Source organism: Equus przewalskii, chromosome 28 (genome assembly GCF_037783145.1).
Source record: "Equus przewalskii isolate Varuska chromosome 28, EquPr2, whole genome shotgun sequence".
Taxonomy (NCBI): Eukaryota; Metazoa; Chordata; class Mammalia; order Perissodactyla; family Equidae; genus Equus; species Equus przewalskii.
In genome coordinates, this window is record NC_091858.1 from 4964516 (window position 1) to 4983651 (window position 19136).

A 19136-nucleotide genomic window follows, 5' to 3' on the forward strand; every position below is an offset into this window, starting at 1 on the left:
AATATGACAAAGGTGAGAAAAATATAAGATGGCAAAGAATAAGGGAGAGAACACAGATAGGATAGTCCCCATTTTACACAAAATTAATATTGCTCATGTGTTTCTAAAATTAGAATTAAGGTACTTGCACAGCTTTCTTCTTCACCTTAACACCAATGCAAGCCACAATTTGCTTAGTGAATATTTAGGAAAATGAGAATGCAGAAGTAAGGATAAATGTGTCTCGTTCCACACTAAACAAAAATGGTTCTGTTTATTTCTTATGGATACAGAGATAAGATAAAGATACAAAAGTTCAAGCAACACTTCTACTTCCTAAGTTAATTTTATTTACCAAGTTAGCAGCAACTAGTTAAATTCTGGACAGTATTCTGTATGATTTATATAGACATTTACATGACCATCAAACTGTTATAAATTGATTTAATTGAATGATATCTGGCATAAACCTTCCAGTGTTATTACTTAAGACATCTTGGAAAAATCTGAATAGTTCCTGGAAGTAAATCTGACTTTTGTAAGAGATGATATCATAAAGGATCATTGATCATAAATAACAAAATCTGATCATAAAAGCCTAAGTTTTACAGCAATGATAGTCATTTCAGGATTGCAAGGGTAAGAAATGATGTAGAGCTGAAGCACAGGAGGGTGGTAATAATCTAGATGGTCAGGAACTAGGTCGTTCAGTCCATCACCCAAAGGCTTTATGATTGACATCGTCTCTTCTTGTCTATGTCCATTCTCTCCAAAATGACTTCTCTCCTTCCACATGGGCCAGGATACATATCTCAACCTTTGTAGATTCATTTTCAAATAAAACACCAATAATCTGTCCACAGCCAATGCCTTTTAATTCATATTCTCAAGAGACAGAAGAAAATAGCTGTGCAAGTGTACCTAAATTCAGCCAGTGTTCTGTCTGTCTGAGATAGGTGTTCAAACCTGATCTTGTCATCTGTGACCAGGGAATTGTAGACATGTAGTACGAACCTGGACACCATGACAGTCCTTTTCAACAGGAACTGGGGATGTATAGGAGTTTTCCATAGAAAAAATGTAGGCTGTATAAATACCACAAAATATAACTAAGCATAGCTGAAAGACATAGAGGACTCATTTAGGACTTCACTAATAAAAGTGAAATAATTCATCATTTACATAGGTTTTTTTTAATAGAAGTATTGCAATTGGACAGATAATAATAAGAGTTTGAAGATTTGTGTGTAAATTACCTCTTTAACCTTGGTGAAGCATGACGTAGATATATTAATATGTCATCCTGTCTTCCATGTAGGTAAAATATAGAAAAATAATAGATGGGCTTTTAGTTTGAAATTTTAAAAATGCTTAAATCTTTAAAGTTAAATCAACATTAGAAAAGACCAAACACTAGAATATATGATTACCTAGTGGGATACGGGAAGTACAGTGGATATTGGTCCTTTTTAATTGATTGATTAGTACAAATCTAGCTGTTTTACTTTTCTTGAGTTTGTTTAAGATTACAATGTTTTCTAATCCTAAAACAAATGCTATTTCTGTTATGCAGATCTATATCAGAAGACAGCAGTAGTAACAGCATCCAGTCACATGTAGAGTTAAAGGTGAATTGAAGGAATCAAATTATTGACAAAATGATACAATTCATGAAATACTTGTTTTAATTTTTACAATACCTCAGTATAAGAAAGCTATTGTTTCCGTGCTTTATCATCCTGATTCCTATTTGTCAATATCATATACTGAAACAAAGCATTTGATGTTAACTTTATTTTAGACTAACTTAGAAATATTCAGTGTTAACTAATATTAGCCAGAGATTTACTAACCAAAATTCTTGCCATCATAAATGACTTTAAAGATATTTTAAATATGTTCTTAAAATATTTCTGAGCAATTATGCATCTTGCTCCTGCATTTAAGGTTCTAATTGGTAGATTTACTGAGATTGTTTCCTGACATTTGCATTTCTTCCTCAGTAAGGCTCCACGGTTATTGTTATCCTTATTTTAGACATAAGGAAAAACACATAAAGAATTTAAATAATCTCCCATGTGTATAGAATTTTAGTAGGTCTTTGAGTTGGAGTTTAGGACCATCAGATAATAGGGTTTCAACTCTTAGGAACTCCATAATTTTGACATATGGCTTGATACATGACTGGGGATGGGGAATGGAATTTACCTTTATTGAGGACCTATTTGATTCCAGGCAAAATGCTAAATGCACTCTCCTTCCAAGGCAGGAAGACAATTCTTTGTTATAAAATGGGATAAAATAGGCATCTGTATATATTGTCCAAATTTCTAACTCATGTGTAAAGAAATCATGATATTTCTCATATTAGACCTATCACTGGGAGTAAATGGAAAAATTCAAAAATTCAACCAAGAGTGAGATCAAGAGTTAATCCAATTACCTATCTGCTAATTCGCATATCTGATTTAGATGCAGAGTTAAGTCAATGGATCTCTGTTTATCTGCCCCCAGAAAATATTTATAAGTCCTACCCTCAATGTAAAATAGCCTATTTCTACCTAGACCAATCTCTACCTCTTTGTTGATAACTTTATTAAAAGCCCACATCTTAAGTGAGGATTTTGGCTCTTGGCTCACTGTCTTCCTCTCATGTCCTTCAGTTGTGTTCTCACTATCACGCTGAGTGTCTTCACCTGAACTCCTCACACCAGCCAACTTCAGTGATTTTCTCCAAAGCAATATAGTGCGCTTGCCAATTCCTTGATGTCTTCCAACTCTTGTCATAAATTCAATATCTTATTTTATTTTATTATTTTTTCACAGCTTTCTCCTGCCAACAGTACTTTATAGTTACATTAAAATCTTGTCTCAAGAATTTGAGTGGGTTAGGCAGTCAGTCCATAAGTAATAAACATATTTTATAAGTTGATTATCTAGTGTATTGAAAGGTTATTAATCACATGGAAAAGATTAGAGCAGTAGGCATAATTGGGAGAGATGATGTTGAGGGAGGAACTGGTTGACTGAGTAGGCATTACTAAGTGACATGTAAGCAAATAATTGGAGGAGGTGCAAGTATTTACCCAGTTTAGATATTTGAAAGGAGTCCCTTGACTTCACAGGGGAAACTCACATAAGGTTTTTATTTAAATGCAAAGTATGCAGTGCAGCAAGAGAGAGTACAGGCAAGCACTGGGGGTCAAAGAGACACCTGGTGCTCAAGGTCTCAAGGTTCCTTATTTTAAATTTTAGATATCCCATCGTAAATCCCACTGCCCCTGTCTTGGCACAAAGTGAAACCAGACATCCAGCCTTTCCCAGACATAGAGGTAGACCTTTTCCACTCCAGCTGTAAATCAACTTTATCTTCCAGAGGCATAGAGCTGGCAGAGCTATCCATGCATACATCTGGGCAGGCGCTTTCCAAGCACATGGTGATCCAATGAAAAAATGTCAGGAATGTTTGATGAATAACAGTGATTCCAATGTATCGGAAGCAGAGTTAGCGAGAGGGCTGCGGTGGTGATTAGGTCAGAGAAATCAAACTCCTGAGGGTTTGGGAGGTCTTGGAGGCCATCTGTGTTTTACCCTGATTGAAAGGGAAGAATCACTGGAGGCTTTAGATTCCAAGCACATGACTTACACTTTTAATGTCTGGGTTGTTGAAAGTAGTCTGTATGATGGCAGGAGTAGAAGTAGAGAAACCAGTTAGTGCAGAAACTACTGCACTAATCCAGGAGAGAAAGGATAGTACCTCAGACCAGGGACAGTGAGGATGGCTTTAGGAATAAATTTTGAAGGTGAACCAACAGAATTAATTGACAGTGTGGATGTAGAGTGTAATAAAAAGTGTTTAAATAATGTTTAATGATATAAAGCAGGAAGATAGCAAGGCTAAAATGTAAAGCCAGACCTCTCTGTTGCTAAATTTGTGCTCTTAATACATTTTAAAATTTATGAGAGATAAAATATACATAGGTAATAGTGAGCCAAGACAAGTGTCTGGGATGCCATGATAGGGAGTTTAAGTTTTCCCGTATATGAATAAGAACATAGTGAAACCAACTTTGAGGTGGTAAAGAAGGGATGCAGCATGGTATGGTTTGCTTTTTACAAATTCCACTGCGATAAGGGAGGGGAGAATTCAGTCAGATTCAGTCAGAACTGGAGACCAGTGAAACAGCTGAGACTACAGAATCCACAGGAAAGGTGTGGTGAGGGCAGGCTTGGATAAGAGGAAAAGAACAGAAAAGTCTTGAGAAGTAACAGAGGTAGACTCAAGTGAAGTGGTGACTGGATGGACATATTTGGGTTGGAATAAGAGAGAACTACGAAGACTTAAACATTTCTGACACCATGGATAATGACACCTTTTACTAATGACATATGTATAGTAGAGTAAGAACCAATTTGGTGTGGAGTGAGGAAGTGCAGGGGAGTGAAGAATGGTTTTACCCACGTAAAGTGTAGAGATCGTGTAAATTAAACATATACAAACATCAATTTATAATATTTCCTTTTAAGGTGGCTGTCACAAATGATTCAGGAAAAGGAACTTGTGTTTACATATTTTGTGGAGCACAGGCATAGATTGTGACAGTATAACCAGGGTCTTACTGCACTAATTAATTGTTATACCTGTAATTGTGTAGTAAAATTAGACAGCTTTTATTAACAATTAAAATATAGCACTTCTATTTTTCTTTATTTCTTTCAGAACAGTGAGTAAACAATAATGTCAAAAAGCTAGAGGTTGGAGAAAGGATATTACTAAGAAACTCACCATTAACCGGCCTGATCCAAGAATGAAAAAAATCTGCTTTCTCTCTCCTTTTGCTATGACTTAGAGCTTTCATTTTCACAAACCAAAATAAATCCCGTGAGTGAAAGTATGTAGGTTTCTGTCTATTGATTATTCTCCCTGCAGGGATCATTTAGTAGGAAATAAGCAGCTTTGCCTCTTTCGAACCTGGGAGGCTGTCACATCCCAAGCTGAAAACAATCCATTGTCCACTGCTGCTGCCTGCCCTCAGATACCCATGCTCACTGCATGCCCTCAGATGCCCATGCTAACTGCCTGCCTTCAGATGCCCATGCTAACTGCCTGCCCTCAGATGCCCATGCTCACTGCATGCCCTCAGATGCCCATGCTCACCGCCTGCCCTCAGATACCCATGATAACTGCCTGCCCTGAGATGCCCACGCTCACTGCATGCCCTCAGATGCCCATGCTCACTGCCTGCCCTCAGATGCCCATGCTCACTGCCTGCCCTCAGATACCCGTGCTAACTGCCTGCCCTGAGATGCCTATGCTAACTGCTCCCATCTCAAGAGAGGACACCTACAGTCAGTACCTCTCCAATAGTTCATGATTCCCTTGCCCTGTCCTTTGCTGGCTTTGGGATATTGAGAGGAAGTGTTGCTAGGTATGGCCAGCCCCAGAGCCCCCAGATAGTCACTAGCATCCATTCTATCTTCAAAGAATTTCTCAAACTGAGTTCCTGGTCATAGATAACTGTTCTGTCTCCAGGTGATACGTCCTTGGCCTCATGTAAATTGAGATCTAGGATATATCTTTGTCCTTTGGGGGAACCCCGACTTGCTGCTCTTTCTTCACTGAAACTGAGCTTTTCTGGGTAAGATTTTCTTGCTTCAGCGCTCCCTCTCCCCATCTCCCTCTTACTGGATGAGTGCACTTCTGGACACCTCAAAGCATTCTACATGGATTGAGGAACCATCAGCCTACCTGGACTCTAATTAGGATGTATGGAGCCTCCATCAATAAACAAAGATGCTTCTGGGTCAAGGATTGGAGTACGTCACCACAGAGCCCAAGAGTTTCCTTTACCAAATGTCCATCAACTGATAAATGGATAAACAAAATATGGTCTATCCATACAATGGAATATTTAGCCATAAAAAGGAACGAAGCAGTGACACTGCGACAACATGAATGAACCTTGAAACCATTATGCCGAGTGAATAAAGCCAGTCAGAAACACTAAACATGATTCATTTGTATGAAATGTCCAGGACAGGGACATCTTTAGAGACAAAGATCGGTGGTTGTTTAGGGCTGGGAGTTGGGCTGCGGGATGAAGAGCAGAGATGAGGGGTGGTGATAGCCAAGTGGTACAGGATGTCTTTTTGAGATGATGAAACTAAAATTGACTGTGGTAGTGGTTGCACATATCTGTGAAGATACTAAAAGTCCTACTATCATACTCTTCAAGTGGGTGAATTGTGTGGTAAAAAGGTACACATAGGACTCATTCTTCCCTAAGTTTCCGTCATCCTCACTGCACTCATTTGGGGCATTATGATCACGGGCCTGCTTTATTCTGATAACCTCTGAGGATCAGTGTTATCAGGTGTACTACTACCTGGTAGGTCCATGTTTTACACCTGGCCAGAGTTTATTTTTGCAACAGCTGCCACGAGTCATCCTTGTCATAGGGTGTACTGGGATAAAAGAAGGTTTGGGTGAGAAATGGGATAGAAGTTGAGTTAGGTTTTGTGCAGTTTCAGATAGTTGTCAGAAAATTCAGACAACTGCCTGCTCTTTCTTCTCCAGTGGTGTCACTTTTCCTCTTTCCATTTGTCGTGCTGCCCTTCCCATCTCTCCAGCCTCCTTAGCGCTTTAAAGTAATTGTTAACAAAACACACTTAGGTTGGGTCCTCAAGTTTCCTTTCCCTCTCCTCCATCGATTATAATCGAACACTGTAAGAACAGGCACTCAGCTGAAGAAAAGTGCTTTTAAATTGCCTTAGCCAGATCAAGTTCAACATTCTTACTTTTTCTTTATTTGCAAAGACATAAACTATTGTCATCAGCATGATTTAAGTAGAAAATTTCTCCTAAAAATTAACATTTCTATTTTCCTCTTTCTCCCCCACCACACTAAATAAAAAATGGCAGACAACTGTGTCATGGAGAAACGAAATTACCAAGAACTTCACCAGAAAAGCTAATCATGCTTACTTGCCCCACGTCACTACTGAAGGGTTTAAACATTGTAAACTTGGCCCCAACAAACCGGCTGTTTACAATCGCATATGCTTGCGTCTGGCGTTTCCCCTCCCCACCTGGTGGAAGTGCCCTGCTGCTCAGGATCTCTAAGGAGGAGCAGCGTGGCTGAAAGCAGCTGCAGCCCTTTGCCCAGGGGCCCAAGCTGGTGCGCTGTCCTCCTGAGGCCTCGTGCCCGTGAACCTGAGAGCCGCCAACCGCCTTCAACCTTGGCTATGCTTCCTGCGCTCTGGCGCAGCCACGTTCCTTCTCCTTGCCCTGCTCGCTGAGCTTGGAAGGCTGCATGCCCGCCTGGGTAAGACCAGAGCAGCCTGAACTTCCTTCTCCTTTTGCTTCAGAGCAGGGCTGGGCTCTTCCTGCTGAACAGTTTCCTGTAGCTCTGGGACCCCTAAAGCCCCCTTCCTGGATCCCCTGCTGGTGCCTTCCTCCTCGTCTCCCCACCCCACATACCAGACCAGGTGACTGAGGATGTCAGCCAAGGAGTCCTATCTCTGCATCAGGGGTCCACGGTCTCAGCAGCTGAAAAGCAGCCGGTCTTCCTGGTCACCTACTCTGTGGCCAGAGGATTCAGGGGGGTGTTTGCTGCCCTCAGCTTATTCCCCAGAGTCCGGAGGGAAACAGGCTCCAGCGTGGTCCTGCAAACGAACAGGATGGTCCCGTAGAACTGCAATGTCTAATTTTTGTTTATTTGTTTATACCTTAGCCATTTCTAATGTGCCATTGAAAATCTAGTGAAAGCTGTGGACCAAGGAGGGTTTACTCACAATTTCAGACCCCCCATGGACTCAGGGTTAGGACCCCATGCTTTGCTGAGACGATTATTGTTACAAAAACACCCACTTTCTGACTGCAGATTCTGACGGGGTATTCCCGCAGGTCACAGTTCCACGGAAGATAAAGTCAAACGAGAGTGAAGGTTTAGAGAAGCAGGTAAATGACCAAGAATACTTGTTGTATAATTTAAAATGTTAAGACTATTTTTATTTACTTTGTATTACAGTCAGATCATACTGATTTCTATTCAACTGCAAAGCAAAATATTTTCACTGTACTATTTTTGTCTCTTAGCACATTTGGATCCTCCCTTCCCCACTGTCTGCTGCTCAGTCCTGTCCCCGTCCCATCATCTCTCCATCTCTTCTGATGTACTTGTTCACAATTTCCAAGAAATATTGAACAGGAATCATGCTGATAGAAAAAAATTCAGTATGAAAAGGATGTAACTATGGTCTAGCCTGCAATCTATAAAAATTTGTTAATGGCCTCTAAGTGGCAGAGAAATTGGTCTTGAGCACAATTTAGACCTGCAGATTTTGACCCAGAAGCATCAGACTTAGTAGAAGTAATGGCCAAAGGAAGAAAGGAAGAAAGAAAAGGAAAAATAAAAATCTCACATTTGCCCGATTATGATGAAAATGATTGCACAATAAATAAATATTAACTGGACAAACAAGTTGAACAAAATGCTTATCTGCTGTATAAAAAAGTGATTAAATTGAAGGCATTCAGCCAAATATTTTCCTGATTAAAATACTTCAAACTGGCAGTTACAGTGTTTTATATTACAAGCCATAAGGCACAATACAGGGATTTAGATTTCCACGTGGCTAAAGTGGTGTGGTCAATCTATGGTAACCCTGAAAACATGTTTTCAAGTTGAAGGAAAAATTTTTGAAATAAGAGGAAGTAAGAAAATTAAGAATCCATTAACTCTATTTTGGCATATAGTATTGGCACCTATCATGATTAGGTTCTACTACTTAACAATTTGAATGAAAATAAAATATATGTAAATTACACTTGAAAATCTCAATAAAATAGTTTCCGTTAGAGAGGTTGTATTTTCATATACTAAGCTCACTTGATTCTCACATTAACCTTCTGAAGTAGGGTGTATATCTCCTACTTTTCCTAATATATGTATGTATTTAGCAAAGAGGATTAAAAATGTTAAGGGTGTCAAAGTTACAAGTTTCAGGACATGGAATCTAATCTTTAATTTACGACTCCAGTTTCATTACAGGTAAACTACCTTCTGTTGAAAAATTCTTTACATAAAAGTTTATTTTCTTCTATTATTATTTTCTGATTTATTTCTCTTAGTGCACTGTCATTGCATGACCACTTTAAACTTCAAATTGTTTATTTGAAATTGCCTGTCACAAAGCATAGAGCAACTGTGCAGGATTTGAAATAGTTTTGCCATGAAGGACATCAAGTGTTCGGTACCTTTCTGCTTTTTTTGTAGTCTATGTACGGAGTTCTGGAAGCCGTTTTTTCATGTGATAGAGAATGCTTAATGTTCTCCTTCTATTTCTTAGAGTAGACCTCCCTATATCTCTCTTGTTCTCTTCCTTTGCTCCCTTATTACCCTGCATCTTCTGCTTTTTTTTTTTTTTTGGTTAACATATAAAGGATTCTTTCTCATGGACTTCCAGTTTGTCATGATAACACATATTCCATTAAAGCAATGGCTTGGATTTGGGGATATTATAGGAATTATGAAGAAGGTGTTCAGCCTTCTAAGGTTTATCTAAGTATGTTTGTGGAAGCCATTGTGCTGTTGTTAGTATAACACTGGGAAGAAACTGCTCAGCTGAGGAGAGCTGACCTCACTTGTAGTGAGTTCATTTCCTCCTGTCAGTGCCTTCCTGCCGAAGACCACTGTGAACACACCTGGGGTTGACAAGTTAGTAATCGCAGTGAGGCAGAACACACGCTATGGGGAAGCATGGGGCATCTCCGTACAAGGGCATTAGAAAGGCCTTGTAAGATTTTGGCTTGTGTTAGGGGATTTGGGGGAGGTTTTAGGAAGCAGGACTTTGCTCTGGTTTGCCTGCAATCAGTAAGTATGGGTAATGCTATGATTGTGTATCTTAAGTCTTACCTAGAAGGGAAGACTAGAACAGCCCTGAAGCTTTAATTGGTTAAGAAGCAACAGCTACTCGCAGTCATGTTAGCCCAATAAGGGGATATTTGGTCAATTTTTCTGATTGGAAAATATTTATATTTGGTTTGTATTCAGACATGATTATGAAACAGTCTTGTTTTTAGATCCATAATTTTCTGACAGTGGCTGTGTGTGTGATGTTGATGTTCTGTGAAAGTACTTACATTCAACAGCAAAGGCTGATAGTTCAGCTCTTCAATATCAGACTGCTTTTCTCTTTCTTACCTTTTATTTAATTAATTTATGTTAGGTCATATTAGACCTTAATCAAAGCTACACTGTGAAGCAAGTATTGAAATCCTAAATGACAGCAGAAGACAAGTGGGATATATAGGTATACTGTATGTATATATATGTATACGTATAATATAGAATACATATATGTATATTCTATTAAATTTAAGATGTGGTTTCAGAAGAGCCATCTAGGCAGAACTTTCAGCTGGTTGTTGACTTCACGTTGTACATCTGTCTATCTACAGACTGTTAGAGTAGTTCAGGAAGGAGGCCGTTAGACTGAGGTGCCTCTAGTGCCTGTGGTAGCCTGCAGAAGCAAACCGTAATGAAGGTGGAGTCAGTGCACTTGGATCTGGGAAAACGAAACTCAAGCACAACTAATCATAAATAGCCAACTAGATTTTCTCAAATCTGAGAAAATGAAACTCAAGAGCAACCAATCATCAATAGCCAAATAACTAGATTTTCCCAAATAAGGCAACTGTTTAAGCTGTAGCCAATTAAATAGTTTGCTTTGCTTCCATGGCTTTGCGATAAAAACCTCTGCCCTAGCCCCACCCCAGAGTGCCCCTAATCATTTGGGATTTTGATGCTGCCTGATTCAAATTGTTGTTTTCTCAAATCAGCTCTTCAGAATTTAATGCGCCTCAGCTTATCTTCCTACAGTTCTGGTGTTAGGAGTGGGACAGGAAGGAGATCCCTCGCCCCCGTGCCCTCTGGGAGCAATGAGCAATCAGGTGAAGGTACCCGCTGAGCCCACTGTGCTCACTGCTTTCTCGCTGCACCTGAGTGTCAAAGGTATGCAACTTTTAGGATCCCAGCTCTGCACATTTGCATTACATTTCTGAGTTTACTTGAGCATTTCTTTCTCTAGCCTGGGTCCAGAGTTGGACTGGATCCAACTTACACTGGACTACATGCAGTGAGGCCTCAGGCTAGGTAAATTTTTTTAAGAGAATAAAAGGAAAATAAGTTCTTCCAAGTCTTAAGAGTCTGGGACTCCTTCATTTGGGACTCTGGCTAACTATATAACTAAAAGATATGACCCCCAAACTTGTGCTTTTCTGAATAAGTGGGTTGACGATAACAAAGATAATATTGAATTACAGTGGCCACAGTGGAGAACTTTTAATCTAGATAAGCTTATCCTTTTATGAAGTGTCCTAGAGAAAAAGAGGTCCTGAATTTCCCAAAAACCCTGCATTTTTTCATTGGTGTGGAGAAGCTTGTGGGAGACTGAATGAATAAAAAAATTGCCTCTTTAAAAGATTCCTTACAAAAAGGCAAATAAAAAGCTTAAACATCATATTGGTGGTGAAACTAAAGAGAACTAAACACTAACGGACTCCAACTTTTCCTTGCCTCTACTCTTCTCTCTCTAAATACCCTGAGCCTACTAATCCCTTTGCTCAGTTTGCCTGCCCTCTATGAGGATGAGCTGGAGGTTAAACAGTGCCTTTTAACGGGAGCCCTCTGCTGAGCCTGGAATACCAGATATAACCATTTATTCTCCATGGTCAAAAGTGAACTTAGGGCCATTGTCAAAGACTTTTCAAACTCTAAAGGGAATCCTCAAAAATTTAATTGAGGAATTCAAACTTCCAGTTGGAGCTTACGATTGATCTGGGATTCCACCCGCTAGATCTCTACCGATTTGTTCACATGATGTCAGTTCTTGCTGAGGTCTGAAAATGGATGGCTGAAGCCAAATGGGAGTATCTCAAGAGAGGTATTAAAGACTTGCATATTAATATTTCTGTTAGAGATGGGCCAAAATGTGCCAGAAAGATAGCTCAATAACTGGTTGAAAGTATTCCCTCAAAATACTGACTAGTCCATTATTCAGTCTTGCAAGCAAAAAAAGGACAAACCAGTCTCAGACTAAAAGACAAGGTTGGAAAATCTCTTTGTGAAGCATTCTGGGCTTTCTTTATAAAATGCAGGCAGAGAAGATGCCCTGACTTCCCAGCAGGGCAGCAGGAGGGGATCCAGGTCTTCTATGGCTCATTGTTTAGGGACCAGAATCAGGCAAGAGTGGGCCTTGAACTCCCTGGACAGGTGAGGCCATCAGTTTTGCTCTGCAGAGGGGAAAGCCATGGGCTGTGCTCTTTGTTCAAGTGCCCCTGTAGGCAGGGCTATTGGATGGGCCATGCAATTTCCTGTGTGCTTTGGTTAGGTTCCCAGGCTGGGCAAGCTAAAGGCTATATTCCACCATGAGTAGGGCTATGAAATAGTTTCCTTGCCCGGGCACATCTGGAGAACTGGCGCCAAAGCTGGTAAAGCTCTTTGTTCTCTTAACTCAAGCTGACTCTTGCTCCAAGTTCCCTGGCTGAATAGGGCCACTGGCTTTGCTCTGCAGACTACTACTCTGTCTGCCTGTCTCTTGGCTTGAGCATTGCTGCCTCGCCCAGCTTCCAGGTACTCTCACCAGCCCTTCTAGTCTTATTTCATTCAGCAGAATGCCCTCAAGGTCCACTCATGTTGTTGCAAATGGCAAGATTTTCTTCTTTGTTATGGCTGAGTATTATTCCCTTGTATACATGTACCACAGCTTCTTTATCCATTTATCCATCAGTGGACACTTAGGTTGTTTCCACATCTTGGCTATCATAAATAATACTGCTGTGAACGTGGGGGTGCACCTATCTCTTCAACATAGTGTTTTAATTTTCCCCAAATATATTCCCCAAAGTGGAATTGCTGGTAGTTCTATTTTTAATCTTTTGAGCAACTTCCATACTATTTTCCATACTGTCTGTACCAATTTACAATCCCACCAACAGTGAGCAGGGTTCCCCTTTCTTCCTCGTCCTCAGAAGCATTTCTCTCTTGATCTTTTTGATTATAGACATTCTAACAGGTGTGAGGTGATAGCTCATTGTGGTTTTGATTAGTATCTCCCTAATTATTATGATTCTGAGCACATTTTCATGTACCTGTTGGCTGTGTATCTTCTTTAAAAAATGTCTATTCAGGTCCTTTGCTCATTTTTTAATTGGATTATTACTATTTGTTTTTGCTATTCAGTTGTATGAAGTCTTTGTATATTTTGGATGTTATCCCCTTAATAGATATATGAAATATATCAATAGATATATGAATAGAGAAAATGCACATATTTTTTCCCATTCCGTAGGTTGTCTTTTCATTTTGTTGGTCATTTCTTTTCAGTGCAGAAGCTTTTTAGTTTCATGTAGTCCCACTTGTTTATTTTTGATTTTTTAGCTTGTACTTTAAATGTGATTTCCAAAAAATCATTACCAAGACCCATGGCAAGGAACGTTTTTCCTATGTTTTATTCTAGGAGTTTTATGGTTTCCAGTCTTACATTTAAGTCTTGAATCCATTTTGAGTTAAGTTTTGTGAGTGGTGTAAGATAAGGGTCTAGTTTCATGTTTTTACATGATAATATTCCATTTTCCCAGCACTATTTATTGAAGAGACTGTCTTTTCTGCACTGAGTATTCCTGGCTCTCTTGTCAAATATTACTTGACCACACATGAATAGGTTTATCTGGGGCTCTCTTATGTTACATTGATCTTTGTGTCTGTTTTTATGCCAGCAGCACACTGTTTTTATTGCCATAGTTCTATAATATAGTTTGAAATCAGGAAGTGTGATGCCTCTCACTTTGTTTTTCTTTCTCAGGATTATGTGAACATTCAGAGTCTTTTGTGGTTCATTACAAAATAGGGGATTGTTTTTTCTACTTTTATGAAAAGTATCATTGGAATCTTTGTAAAGGTGGCAATGAATGTATAGATGGCTTTGGAGACTATGGACATTTTAACAATATTAATTCTTCCAATTCATAAACATGGGATATTTTTCCATTTATTTGTGTCTTTGATTTCTTTCATCAATGTCTTGTAGTTTTCGGTGTAGGGATCTTTCACTTCCTTGGTTAAATTATTCCTGAGTATTTCTTTGTTTGATCTTATTGTAAATGGGATCTTTTTCTTTATCATAGTCTCCCCTTATCTGTAGGGGATACATTCCAAGACTCCCAGTGAATGCCTGAAACTCTGATAGTACCAAACCCTGTATAGACTATCTTTTATTCATAGGTATGAAAAAGTTTAATAAATTAGGCATAGTAAGAAATTAACAATAACTAATAAAATAGAATAATTATAACAATATACTGTAATAAAAGTTATGTGAATGTGGTCTCTCTCTCTCTCACAATATCTTATTGTACTATACTCATGCTTCTTCTTGTGATGATGTGAGATGATACCATGCCTACATGAGGAGAAGAAATGAGGTGAATAATGTGGGCATTGTGATGTAGCATTATTTTCAGACCGCACTTGACCATAGGTAACTGAAACCATGGCAAGTGAAACAGCAGATAAGGGGAGACCACTGTATTTCTTGTTCAGATAATTTATTGTTACTGTATAGAAACAGTAATGATTTTGTATGTTAACTCTGTATTCCTGTGACTTTACTGAATTCATTGATTAGCTTTAACAGTTTTTGGTGGCCTGGCCCATTGCTGAGTATAGCTCCTGGCCTCTCCTGACCAGAAAGCCTGAATGGGAAGAGCTGGGAGGCTGCTAGGAGATAGCCCTCCCATTCTGTCCAGGCAGGAGAGCTGAGCAGTGCTGAGTGTAGTTCTGAGTCCTGCCTGATCATAAAGGCTGGAAAGAATACCTAGAAGCTGCATAGCCCAGCAATGTTAAGCAGAGAGTTAGACAGGCAGAGCTGATCGTCTGCAGAGCAAAACCAGTTGCACCCTTAGGCCCAGGGACTTGTTGAGTGGGTGGGTTTGAGTCAAGGCTTCCTTTCTTAACTTCTTGTGAATTATTGAATATTCATTGATACTCCTTGTTACTTTCAATTGTTTTTTCTGTTTTCCTTTTAGTGATTGATCATTGTTTCACCATTTGGATCTTGTTTATCAAAGATTTACCTTCAAACAATATAATACAATGTTACATAACGTAGAATTTTCAAATGATATAATATTATTTGCATTCTCCTATTCTTTGTGCTGTTGTCATACATTGTATTTCTCCCTTTGTTATAAACCCCAGAATGTTATCATTATTTTTCTTTTAAACTGTAAATTATCCTTAGATTTCAAGTGAAGAAAATTACACATTTATCCCCTTTTTTAATATTCCTGGTGCTTTTTGCTACTTTGTGTGATCACGCTCCATGTAATATTGTTTTTCTTTTTCCTGAAGAAGATCTTTTAAATTTTCCTTTAGTGTAGCTTTGTGGTTGATGAAACTTCTCAGCATTTGTGGGGTTTTCTTATTGTTTTTTTTTGATTCTTCACTTTAAACATGTAAATCATTTTTCTTTAAATGTTGGCACCTGAGTGAACATCTATTGCCAAACTTCTTTTCTTCTTCTTCTTCTTCCCAGGCCTCCAACTACATAGTTGTATATTCTAGTCGTAGGTCCTTCTGGTTGTGCTGTGTGAGACGCCGCCTCAGCATGGCTTGCTAAGCCCTGCCATGTCCACACCCAGGATCTGAACCAGCAAAACCCTGGGCTACTGAAGTGGAGCTCACAAACTTAACCACAGCCACAGGGCTAACCTCTAAACATGCAAATCTTTTATCTTGTTCCTGCATATTTTCTGGTGAAAAGTCTCAGGCCATCCTTAGTATTACTCTGAAAACACTTAACATATGTTTTTCTGCCTGTGTGTATGATTTTTGGAGCACTTTTTATTTCAGTCTGATTCTTTGTCTTGATGTAGTTTGTACGAGTGTATGAGTAGCCTGTATGTATATATCCTACGTGGAAATCTGATGATGGTATCACACGGAAGTGACACCATGCAGTATTTGTGAAACCACCTTCCAGCTATGCCAGAACCAGCTGCCAGACACGCCAGAACCACCTGCTGGACAAGCCGGAACCACCTGCCTGACACGCCAGAACAACCTGCGGACATGCCGAAATCACCTGCTGGATACCCCAGAAGCAGGTCCTGGAAACGCCAGAACCAACTTCCAGACAGGACGGAACAACCTGCTGGACATGCTGGAACCACCACCCGCACATGCTGAAACTACCAACCAGACAAGACGGAATCTGGTGCCGGACACGCCGTAGCTACCTCCTGATGGACACTCCAGAACCACATGCGGGGCACGCAGGAACCACCTGTCAGATATGCCAGAACCAGGTGCTGGACATGCTGGAACCACATTCAGACAGGCCTGAACCACTTGCTGGACACACTAAACCACCTGACAGACACACCAGAACCACCTGCCAGACATGCTGGAACCAGGTGCCGGACACACCAGAACCACCTTGGGACATACTAGAAACTCATGCCAGACACAGAGGAACCCCCTGCCTGACACGCCGGAACCACCTGAATAACACGCTGGAACCACCTGCTTGACTCGGCGGAGCCACCTGCCAGACATGCCAAAATCACCTGCTGGATATGCTGAAACCAGGCCCCCTATACAACCCACCAGATATGCCGGAAACACCCATCAGGCACACTGGAACCACCACTCAGACACGCCGGAACCAGGTCCGGGACAGGGCGCAACCACCTGCTGGACAGTCTGGAACCACCTGCCAGACACACTGGAATCACCCGCCAGACATGCCGGGAGCAAATGCCAGACACACCAAAAGCACCCACCGGACACGCCGGAACCACCTGTTGGATATGCTGGAACCAGGTGCCGGATACACTGAAACCACCTGCCGAATATGCCAAAACCAGGTGCCGGACACCCTGGAACTACCTGCCGGATACCCCTGAAGCAGGTCTCCGAGATGCTGGAACCACCCCCCTTACATGCCGGAATCAGGTCTGGGAAACTCTGGAGCCACATGCCAGACAGTCCCAAACTACCTGCCGGACACACCGGCATCACCCACCGGACACATCAGAACCGCCACATGGACACGCCGGAATCAGATCCCGGACACGACTGAACCCGCTGCCAGACAAGCCTGAACCACATGCCGGACATGCCGGAACTACCTTCCAGATGCGCAGGAACCATCCATTGGACATGCCAGAACCACCTGCTGGACACACCAAAATCATCTGTTGGATACGGCAGAACCTGGCCGCTTATACGCCGGAACAACCCGCCAGACATGACTGAACCACCCACCAGACGCACTGAAACCAACTGCCAGACACGTTGGAACCACCACCTGGACACTCTGGAACCACCCGCCGGAGATGCCACAATCAGGTCCCGGACACACCGGAAGCACCTGCCGGACATGCTGGAACCACCTGCTGGACACGACGGAACCACCACCCAGATACGCCGACACCACCAACTGGACACGACGGAATCAGGTCCCGGACACGCCGTAGCCCCCTGCCGGAGACACTAGAATCACCCGCGGACATGCGGGAACTAATTGCCGGACACGCCTGAAGCACTCACCGGACATGTGGGAACCACCTTCCGGACATACCGGAAACTCATGCCAGACACACAGCAACCGCCTGCCTGACGCCGGAACCTCCTGTCAGATATGCCAGAACCATGTGAGGGACACGCCGGTGCCACCTGCCGGACAAGCCAGAACCACCTGCCTGACACGCCACCTGCGTAATACCCTCCAGGTTCATCCCTGTTGTTGCAAGTGGCAGAATTTCTTTCTTTTTTGACGCTTAATAATATTACATTGTATATATATGCCATATTTTCTTCACCTGTTCTCTACTGACAGACACTTAGGTTGTTTCCATACCTCGGCCATTGTGAATAATGCTGCAGGGAACACAGCAGCACCAATGTCTCTTGAGATGGTGATTTTGTTTCCTTTGGATATATGCCAAGAAGTAGGATTGCTGGATCATATGGTAGTTTTATTGTTACTTTCTTGAGGAAACTCCATATTGTTTTCCATAATGGCTGTACCGATTTACATCCCACCAACATTGTGCAAGTATTTCCTTTTCTCCACATACTGGCCAGCATTTGTTACCTCTTGTCTTTTTGATAATATCCAACCTAAATGGTGTTAGATAATATCTCGTCGTGATTTGATTTGCATTTCCCTGATGATTACTGATGTTGAGCATCTTTTCACATACCACGTGGCCATCCATGTATCTTCTTTGGAAAAATGTCTGTTCTGATTATTTGCCCACGTTTTAATTGGGTTAATTATTTTTTTTCTTTTGAATCGTATTAATCCTTTATATATTCTGGATACATATCAGATATTTGGTTTGCAAATATTTTCTCCCATTCTCTAAGGCAATGAAAAGCTTGCCTTTTTATTTTGTTGATTATTTCCTTTCTCTACAGGTATATTTTAGTTTGATGTAGTCCCAGTGTTCTATTTTTTACTTTGTGCTTGTGCTGTTGGTGTCAAGTCCAAAAGTCATGGCTAAGAATAATGTCAAGGATTTTTCCCTTTCTTTTCTTCTAGGAGTTTTATGGTTTCAGATCTTGTGTTTAAGTCTTTAATCAATTGTGAGTTGATTTTTGTATAGGATAATGGGTGAATTTAATTCTGTTGCTTGTTGATATTCAGCTTTCCCAAGATAATTTATTGAAGAGCCTGTCCTTTCCCCACTGTGTATTCTTGGAGTCTGTTGAAAATTAACTGACCCTCTATGAATCGTTTTATTCCTGGACTTTCTTTTATGTTCCTTTTGTCCATGTGTCTGTTATTTTGCCAATACCATGCTGTTTGATTATGATAGCCTTGTAATATAGTTTGAAATCAGGCAGTGTGATGCTTCTGGCTTTGCTTTTCTGTCTCAAGTTTGCTTTAACTACAAGGTCTTTTGTGGTTCCATATGAAACTGAAGATTGTTTGTTCTATTTCTATGAAAAGATGCCATTGGAATTTGATAGGGATTGCATTGAATCCATACATCTCTTTGGGTAGTATGGGAAATTTTATAATATTAATCCCTCCCATCTATAAACATGGAATATTTTTTTATCTGTGTCTTTAATTTTTTTCGT

General features: G+C 40.6%; 2 protein-coding genes across 9 annotated transcripts in view; both read left to right on the plus strand.

Annotated features, from left to right (window-relative positions):
- The window catches only part of LOC103554298 (A disintegrin and metallopeptidase domain 3-like), a 98034-nt gene extending 93160 nt beyond the window's left edge, over positions 1–4874 (plus strand). Inside the window, exons 20-21 of the mRNA XM_070598807.1 lie at positions 1553–1607; positions 4700–4874. Of these exons, the coding sequence (XP_070454908.1) occupies positions 1553–1607; positions 4700–4711 (67 nt within the window). The 3' untranslated portion in view covers positions 4712–4874. The remainder of the gene's footprint in view (positions 1–1552; positions 1608–4699) is intronic.
- Positions 4875–6991: 2117 nt separating this feature from the next.
- LOC103543289 (disintegrin and metalloproteinase domain-containing protein 18-like) overlaps positions 6992–19136 on the plus strand; it is a 466882-nt gene continuing 454737 nt past the window's right edge. For 4 of the 8 annotated variants that reach the window (XM_070598808.1, XM_070598811.1, XM_070598812.1 and 1 more), the window contains exons 1-2: positions 7195–7304; positions 7863–7939. The gene's annotated coding sequence lies outside the window, so the exon portion shown is untranslated. Of the gene's footprint in view, positions 7305–7862; positions 7940–12143; positions 12255–19136 lie in introns of those variants that run through there. The other 4 variants (XM_070598815.1, XM_070598813.1, XM_070598809.1 and 1 more) reach the window with 3 other exon arrangements.